This window comes from Chlorella variabilis (genome assembly GCF_000147415.1).
Source record: "Chlorella variabilis unplaced genomic scaffold CHLNCscaffold_19, whole genome shotgun sequence".
In the NCBI taxonomy this organism is placed as follows: Eukaryota; Viridiplantae; Chlorophyta; class Trebouxiophyceae; order Chlorellales; family Chlorellaceae; genus Chlorella; species Chlorella variabilis.
In genome coordinates, this window is record NW_005435069.1 from 540,940 (window position 1) to 549,156 (window position 8,217).

Sequence of the window (8,217 nt, forward strand, 5' to 3'; positions counted from 1 at the left end):
CCCACCTCTTTGTCCAGCACCTTCTGCACCTCCTGGTTCAGCTTCACGCCTGCGGGGGTGCGGCAGGCGGGCAGCGCAGGCAGGCAGGCATGGTGGCAAGCGTGTGGGCAGGCAGGGTGGCAGGCGGGCGCAGTGGCGAGCAGGCAGGCATGGTGGTAGGCGTGTGGGCAGGCAGGTTGGAAGGGCAGAGCAGGCTGGGCAGGCAGTCAGGCATGGTGGCAAGGGTGCGGGCAGGCAGGGCAGGTAGGTGCGCGTGCGGGCATAGATTGGCACGGGCGGCGGGCAGGCCACTAGCCGGAAGGCGCACAGCACGGGCCAGGTGGGCGGGGGGCGGGCACGGGAGCTTTTGTGGGGCTGGGACAGGGGCCGGGGGCGCACCTCCGCTGGAGTCGTGCTGCAGGGAGCCCGTATCCACGCCCAGCGCGCTGAGAGAGCCCAGCTGCTTGATGGCAACATCCGTCTCCTGCCAACGCCCCAGCCACACCTGCGGCACAGGCAGGACGCACAGCCGGGGAGCGCACACCGAGGCGTCAGTCGCTGGCTGTGCTGTGTGTGCTGCATGTGCTTTGTGTGCTGTGTGCACACGCACGGCATCCCGGCGGGCATGCGCCAGAGCGGGCCGCCAGACTCGAGCAGCAGCTGGGTGAGTGCATGCAGCACCAACAAGAAGAGGAGGCGGCACAGCGGGCGGCGCCGCACCTTGCCAAACGCGCCCTCCCCAATGATACGTGTGCGGGTGAGCTCCTTCCAGTCGATCAGCCACTTGTTGGTCTCATCCCCAAACACAGAGTGCTCCTGCAGCGGGGCCAGCGGGCACGCAGGGCAGGCAGGCGGACGAGGCAGGCAGGCGAGCGAGGGGTGGGAAGGTGGCCGGCAGGAGCGGGATCCAGGAGGCGGTGGGCGGGCAGGCAGGCACAAGCTCCAGCATGGACGGCCCGCGCGCAATGCCTCCCCCAGCCCTGGCGGGGCCACGCACGGCCATCCGCTTCCAGGCAGGGCCATTTGCTGGTGCTAGTGGCGTGGGGGTGTGGGTGCAGGGGCACGTGCGCTAGGATGTAAAGCAGTGAACCTCTGGGCAGCCCTCCGAATGCTGCTCACCAGCGCCTCCGAGCGGTCCTGCCGGCTGGGCCTGCCCTCGTCCGCCAGCGACGCCTCATAATCCAGGCTGCACTGCTGCGCCGCCAGCGCCTGTGCCTCCAGGTGCTGTTGCAGGCCCCAGCTGGTGAAGTGGAACACCGGCCACTGCAGGCGCAGCGCGGGGCAGGTGGGGCCATTGCGGGACCGTTGCGGGGCCGCTGCCGAGCACCGAGCCCCTGCGTGAGCGCCGGCCTGGTACCAGCCACGCGGGGCGCCCCAGGGCAAGGACTGGCCGCCAGAGGCGCGCACGCACAGGCAAAGAGCCGCGGCGGCTGCGGCGGGGCAGGCGGCAGCCTCTCACCTGCGCCATCTCCGCCAGCGGGCTCTGCACCGCGATGCCCGCCTCTTCCGCCAGCCGCCGCATCTCCGCCACCGGGAACAGCTTAATGGCGGCGGAGTTGCTGGCGGTCAAGACGCCCACCCTGCCGCCCAGTGCGGTGGCCAGCCCCGAGCGGCTGGTGTCCAGCTGGACGCAGGGCAGCGAGGCCTCGCCCACCTTGCTGACGGAGCCGTCCTGGTAGACAATCTTGAGTCCGCGGGAGGAGCGGGGGTGGTGCAGTGGGCGCACGCGCAACTTGCCGTCTGAGCGGGGGTGGGGTGGGGACGGCAGGAGGGCAGCAGGAGGGGCGAGCGCTTGGTGGCTGGCCACGCGAGGCGAGGCGGGACGAGGCGGGCTGGGAGTGGCAGGCAGGGCGGCACATGCTGAGCATGTCCCCTTCATGCATGCGCGTGCTGAGCAGGCGCTCCGGCGGCAGCGCTCACCGTTGTGCGCGGTGATCAGCGCGCCCAGCGGTTCGCACACCACGAGGCGCAGCGCGGGCGCCACCCGCTCCCCGATGCGCACCAGCGGCTGCAGCGCGCGCTGGCTGTCGATGTGTCCCCACACCTGCACCACCCCGCTGTCGTGCGCCGTCACCAGCTGCCACGGCATGTCGACCTCCACCAGCACGGTGGCGGGCACCCGGGAGGCCACCGCCACGCTGGCGCTGGTGGTGAAGGAGGACAGGCCTGCATACCAGCAGGGGCGGCGGCAGCGCGGGCAGGCAGGATGCAAACACATGTCAGGCCAGGCGGGGCGGGGCGGCGCGTTGGTCCCTCATCCCAAAACAGGCGCCGGCTGGGACCCGCTGGCTGCGTTGCCGCTCCCAAGCCCAGCCCGCCAGTAGAACAGCTGCTGCAGAGAGGAGCACGGCCGCGAGCGCATTCCGCCGCCAGCCCAGGCCCGGGCCGCGCAGCGCGGCGCGGCGGCTGCAGAGGCACCTTGGGAGCCGGCAAAGGCGCGCTGCCGCTGCGACTCTTGTACGATGGTGATGGGGGAGACGAGCGCCATGTCGTTGATCAGGCCTGGCGAGTCATCTAGCAGGAGGGGTGGTGAGCGGAGGTGGCGGCGGGGTGAGGCCGTGCGAGGCAGCGCACCCGGCACCACGCCCCACCTTCCTGCCCGAGCGCAGAGCCAGCGCACGCGGCACGCACGGCAGGCGCAGGCGCGAGGCGCGGCACACAAGACACAGCGGCGACGCGGCAGGGAGCAAGGGCAGGTGCTGGGGGGTGGTGTGGGCGCAGGCGGGCGCTTCTGACGGCCGCCGCTCACCCATGGACCGCATGCTGTGCTGCTCCACGTGGATCCCCGACTGCGTCCACTCCTTGAAGGTGGCAAAGGCGGAGGAGCCGCCGCAGGTCCACACGCGGCCGGCCGCCGCCGCGATGCAGCGCACGGGGCCGTAGTGGGCGGACTCGCGGGCAAGCGGGTGGGACACCATGTTGTCCCCCTCTGCGCCAGGCAGGCAGGCAGACAGGCAGGCAGGCGTGGGCGGGTTGACAGATTCATGCAGGCAGGCAGGCGTGGACGGGCGGGGCGGGAGGCGAGGCAGGGCGGCAGGGAGGCGGGGAGCACAGGCGGCAGGGAGGTGGGGAGCAGTGGCGCCCCGCCGCTGTGCCATGCCCGCCGTGCCCTCGCGCTGCCGCCCATTGCCCCGCCGCAGGCGCACTCGCGGGCGCTGCTGCAGGCTGCCCCCGCGGGAGCGGCAGGCTTTGTGCGGCTGCGGGTGCAGCCCCACCACCACCACCACCACCTGTTTGCATGCTGGGCTCGCCAGCCAGCCGGGGCCCCGCACCTGGGTTGTTGTAGTCTGGCTCGGGGATGCCCTCCCCCACGGTGTTGAGCTCCCCCCGCAGTACCAGGCGGTACCCAAAATTCACGCCGTCCCGCTGCGTCGGCTCCAGCCGGAACGACCGCACACGGCCCCGGTCTGCACCGGCGGCGGCGGCGGGCGGCGGCAGGGCACAGCAGTTGGGGGGCAGTTGAAGCCACGTACCACCCTGTGCAGCCATGGTCAGGCTCCCCCAAAGCAGCAGGTAGTCCCACTGCACACTGCACTGCTCCGCTCCCAAGCGAGAAGAGATCCATGTGCCCAGCCAGCCAGCCAGCCAGCCAGCCAGCGCACCTCCTCCCACCCAGCACCGCGAGTATTCGTCCGTTGTGATGCAGCTGGTGGGGTGGCCAAAGGCCTTGACGCCCTCCACAAGCGCCTCTTGCTTGTCCGCATCCCACACCCTGCACAGCGTTGAACGCACCCACTACCTCCTGTCAAACCAGCGGGCCGGCTGCCGCAGCGCGGCGCCAGCCTCAGCAGCCCGCAGCAAAGGGGCAGCCACCCGGCCAGCCAGCCAAGGCGCGGCACACCACAACAGCCACGCCGGCTAGACGCCCGACACGACAGCAGCACACGCGTACGCGCGGCGCCGCCGCACCGGATGCGCCCGCTGGAGTGACCGGTCCAGATGTAGCCGGTGGTGTCGTCGTAGTGCATGCAGGTGATGTTCTTGTCCTGCCGTGCATCCTTCAGCTCATCCTCCAGACCATTGGACAGATTGTAAAAGAACAGGGTGCCGTTGCTGAACACGCTCCTGCGGCGCGGCGGCGAGCGGGCGGGCGGGGAGCAGGGGTGGGCCGCTCGGCCGTGGCGGGGACGGTGGCGTGGGGGCCTGCCCGCTGGCTGCGCGGGGGCCAGCCTGGGCACGCTCCCAGGCCGTGCCTTGGTCCCCACACGCCTCGCGAAAATCACGAGAAAAGACGAAAAAAGCATGTTGCATATGAAACAGCAGCTGCCCGGCACTCACTTGCTAAGGTAGTACCACAGGTATCCCAAGTGGCCCTGCGGCTCGTGCTCCCCCGGCGGTACGTGCAGCATGGCCGTGATCGCCTGCCGCGAGCCGCCCTTGCGCACTTTCTTCCACATCAGAGCCTCCTCCGGCACCTGCCGGTCCCCCATGAGCGCCAGCCCGCTGCTGCCCTGCCCGCTGCCGCCCACGGGCGCCTGCTCCGCCAGCATGGGCAGGCCCGAGGTGGTGGCAGAGGCGGTGCTGGAGCCCACGCCCATGGGGGAGGTGGGGATGGAGGGCACTGCCTGCACCGTGCTGTGGTGGCTGTTGCTGCCGCTGGTCGCCAGGCCCACGCCCGCCAGCGCGGTGGGCACCGACGACGGCATGCGCGCGCTGTCCAACGCGGAGCTATGCGCCGTGCCCATGCGTGTGGGCTGCTGGCGCTGCAGCCGCGCCTGCAGCGCAGCGCGGCCGGCGGCCCCGCCTCGCGTCAGCAGCGGCGCAGGCGGCAGCAGGCACGCGGCGGCAAGCGGGCGGCAGCCAGCGGCTGATTGCTGGACGCAGCAACCAGGGCTGGCGGGGGTGGCACTTGGGCAGCAGTTCCAGGATCCAGCAGCGCACATGTCGGGGCAGGGGCAGCAGCATCCCCGCTCTCTCTCCCTCTCTGCCCCCCTCTCCCCCTCTCGCTCTCCCTCCCTCACCTGCTTGGCTAGGTTTGTGAGCTCCTTGATGGCATCATCAAACTTGAGGGACGTGCCGGGTGAGCACATCTTGGAGGTCAGCTTCTTGAGCCCGCTCATGCTGCCATACACCTTGACCATCGCCTCCCCCTGCAGCCAGGCCCCAGGTGGGTGCACAGGGCAGGCCTGGGTCGGCAGCTGCCTCTTGGCAGGCGCCGCGACAGATGCCGCATGCAGGGCCAGGGCGGCTGCGGCAGCCCGCGGCCGCGTGCGGCTGCTCCTCCGGCTGGGCGGTGCACCCCCCACGCACGCCAGGCAGCACGCACCACCGCAGCAGGGAGGTGGTGCAGCGCGCGACGCGCCGCCTCGGCGCTGCCTCGGCGGGGGCGCCCCACCTTGTCCATAGACTGCTGCACGCGGCGCGCCAGCTGCTGCAGCGACCGCTCCCGCTGCAGGTCGATGTCTGGGTCGTACAGCATGTCCTCCAGAGCCACCACCGCCTCGGTGGCAGCACCCAGCAGCTCCGCGCACTTCTCGCGGTGCGCGTTGGCCGCCTTGCACACGGTGCGCAGATCGGCCAGGTCCCTGCGGCACTGCTCCACCGCCGCCGTGCACCGCTGCAGCAGCTGCGCCTCCGAGTGCTGCACGCTGCGCGCAGGCGTCATCAGATCCGAATCCGTGTTCTCCACGTCGGCCGACATGTCGGCTGCAGGCAGGCAGGCAGGTACGGCGTCAGGGGGAGGGCGGCGGCGGGCGTGCGCTCGCGACGGCGGCGGGGGCACACCCGCGGTGCGGCTGCCGAGCCTGATCCCAGCCCCTGCAGTTGGCAGCGGGCACTTCCATCGCCCCCAGGCCCCGCCCTGCCCGCCCACGCACCCTCAAAGGGGCTCCCAGCCATCTTGGTGGGCAGCGCGTTAGTGGTCGGGCGTCCTGTTCCCTTGCTACAAGCGCATCACGGCGATGGGTCTGGTGCTGGGCCGGCTCAGGGCGGAGTTGTGCGGCCGTTCTGCGCCCGCAGTGTCCCTGCCGACTTCCGCTGCTGCCAGGACTCACTGACGCAGGGTTACCGTCTGCAGGGCGACAGGTGTGAAGTTGGGCGCCTCTTTGGACGGCAGGTGTGCTAGGCCCTGCTGCGGCCAACGCGATTCCGTTTTTGGCGCCCTGCCATCGCCCTGAGCCTTTCGCACCGCATCCTGGCCGACCCACCAGCTATCAGCACTGCCAGTGTCCCAGAAAAAACGGCCAAGGTGGGATCGTGCGTTCCTGCATGTCTGCACGCATGCTCGCTTTGACAGCTGCACTGGGCCCAGAGTGGCAAGGGTGCGGTGTCAACGTCCCGGCCTCCGGTTGTTAGGTCGCTTTGCAGTGCCGGGCAGCAGCGGCGGCGGCGGCAGCGGCAAGTGACCACAGGACTAGACAGCCTCGCTGCTGACATCCTGGATCGCAGCAGCCAGTCATGGCCCAGAAGCCGCTACAAAAGGGCAAGAAGCAGCAGAAGCAACAGGCGGCCAACCGGCACGGCAAGAAGGCGCTGACCAAGAAGGGTGCGCCAAGCTGCCTCCCTGCCGGCATCAGAGCTCTGTGTGCTGTCTGCGGTGCCTGAAGGTCGCAGGTTGGGTAGAGTGCCGGCTGATGAGTTGCTGGATGCCCAAGCAAGCACCACCACCCTGCATCACGCCTGTGCTTGCTGCCGGGTCGCAGGCGCGCTCATAAAGCCGCCCAAGCGCACGATTCTGAAGGCGGCGCACAAGGAGCAGCTGGAGCTGACAAAGGCCATCAACGCCGACAACGAGGAGCACTTTGCGGTGGCCGCTGCCAGCCAGCCCGGCAGCAAGCTGTCGGTGGTGAGCCTGCGCCGCTGCTCCTGGGCTATGAGGCGATGGGCGCTGTCGCATCGCGTGTCGCTGCTGCCATGTCAGCGCTCACCCTGCCTGCCTGGCTTCCCCTCCTGCACCCCCCTTTGCGTGTGTCGTGCAGCTCAAGGCGCCCGTGACAGCCACAGCTGACGAGAAGGCCAAGGCAAAGAAGAGCCTGAAGCCCGGCACGGCGTTTGGCATGAAGCAGCGGTAGCGGCGGCGGCAGCAGCTTGCCCCTACTCACGTGTACTCTAGCCTAGGACTTCCTTGTCGTTAGCCCCGCAGCAGCAGCAATGATGTAGCAGCAGTTTAGGCGCCCCTGCATTTCAGAGCTCGCGGTTGAGGCGCACCCCGGGACTCTTGATCTTTGCACGATTGGCCCCTGCTCCCTGCTGCCCTCTCTTCCAGCCTCCCCTGTTTCCCACTGCCTATTTGGAGGACATTTTAGCAGTCAAGAACAAAGTGAATATGAAAAAAGGGGAGCGGCAAGGAGAGAAAGTGAAGAAAGCAAATGAGCCGTGCTTGAAAACGATGCAGCTGTGGGTGCCGGCAGGCGCCGCTCAGAGGTCGGCATAGCGCAGCTCCTTGGCAACCTTGAAGAAGTGGGCCGCATTCTCCTCCGGGGTGCCCTGTGGCAGAGACGGCAGGGAGGGTTTCCAGTCAGCATCGCACACCAGTTTCTTCGCACTCAACCCGGAGCAAGCATGCCAGGGCAGACCAGGCGAACAACAATCACCAAGCACCGAGCGGGAGCGGCGGGCGGCGGGCAGGCCGCTGTGCCTGTTCCGCCCTCCCCACACCTGCATGATGCCGTGGCCCAGGTTCATGATGTGCCGCACGCCCATCTCCTTGGCCGCCTTGGCCGTCTCCCGCACCCGCTGCTCAATCATGTCGTGGCTGCCAAACAGCACGCCGCTGTCCATGTTGCCCTGGTAGGCAAACTGGGTGCCCGCGCGGCGGATGCCCTCCTTCATGTCCACCGTGTGGCAGAGGGAGATGATGTCTGCAGGGGTGTGTGGTGTGGGGGGAGTGGGAGGGTGCGTGTGGGTAGGGAGGGTGGCCGCATGAACCCAGCGACCAGCAAGCAAGGCAGGCAGGCTGCAGGCTGTCAGCAGGCAGCCGCGAGGGCGGGAGTGGGGGGCAGCCGGGGGGGAGGGGGGTCCCGACCTGGGTTGCATGCCGCCATGCGCTCCACCAGGGCCCCGCTGTTGGAAATGTAGAGGATGATGGGCAGGTCGGGGCATTGCTGCGGGCAGTACGGGTGGGGTGGGGTGGGGTGGGGGGATGAGTGAGGCGTGGTTAAGGCTGTGCTGGTGGGGTGGCGCTTGTGCACTGGTTGGAGGCTGTCCTGGTAGGGGAGAGCGCGTGGAGGCAGCCGGGAGTGCATTGCTTGCAACAGGCCAGTCGGCCCACACCCCACCCCGCCGCCCCCGGACCGGGGC

At 69.5% G+C, this 8,217-nt stretch overlaps 2 protein-coding genes across 2 annotated transcripts in view; both read right to left on the bottom strand.

The window, feature by feature from the left end:
- The window catches only part of CHLNCDRAFT_137363 (hypothetical protein), a gene marked incomplete at both ends in the record, with an annotated part of 9,380 nt that extends 3,563 nt beyond the window's left edge, over nucleotides 1–5,817 (bottom strand). The window contains 15 exons of the mRNA XM_005845110.1: nucleotides 6–49; nucleotides 379–484; nucleotides 700–795; nucleotides 1,099–1,242; nucleotides 1,439–1,719; nucleotides 1,900–2,145; nucleotides 2,398–2,493; nucleotides 2,729–2,908; nucleotides 3,252–3,386; nucleotides 3,582–3,691; nucleotides 3,889–4,044; nucleotides 4,258–4,694; nucleotides 4,941–5,069; nucleotides 5,315–5,625; nucleotides 5,796–5,817. Coding sequence (XP_005845172.1) covers nucleotides 6–49; nucleotides 379–484; nucleotides 700–795; nucleotides 1,099–1,242; nucleotides 1,439–1,719; nucleotides 1,900–2,145; nucleotides 2,398–2,493; nucleotides 2,729–2,908; nucleotides 3,252–3,386; nucleotides 3,582–3,691; nucleotides 3,889–4,044; nucleotides 4,258–4,694; nucleotides 4,941–5,069; nucleotides 5,315–5,625; nucleotides 5,796–5,817 — 2,493 coding nt within the window. The remainder of the gene's footprint in view (nucleotides 1–5; nucleotides 50–378; nucleotides 485–699; nucleotides 796–1,098; nucleotides 1,243–1,438; nucleotides 1,720–1,899; nucleotides 2,146–2,397; nucleotides 2,494–2,728; nucleotides 2,909–3,251; nucleotides 3,387–3,581; nucleotides 3,692–3,888; nucleotides 4,045–4,257; nucleotides 4,695–4,940; nucleotides 5,070–5,314; nucleotides 5,626–5,795) is intronic.
- A 1,388-nt stretch (nucleotides 5,818–7,205) lies between these two features.
- CHLNCDRAFT_32323 (hypothetical protein) overlaps nucleotides 7,206–8,217 on the bottom strand; it is a 3,241-nt gene continuing 2,229 nt past the window's right edge. The window contains exons 8-10 of the mRNA XM_005845111.1: nucleotides 7,943–8,021; nucleotides 7,576–7,778; nucleotides 7,206–7,404 (exon numbers count right to left, since the gene is read on the bottom strand). Coding sequence (XP_005845173.1) covers nucleotides 7,336–7,404; nucleotides 7,576–7,778; nucleotides 7,943–8,021 — 351 coding nt within the window. The 3' untranslated portion in view covers nucleotides 7,206–7,335. The remainder of the gene's footprint in view (nucleotides 7,405–7,575; nucleotides 7,779–7,942; nucleotides 8,022–8,217) is intronic.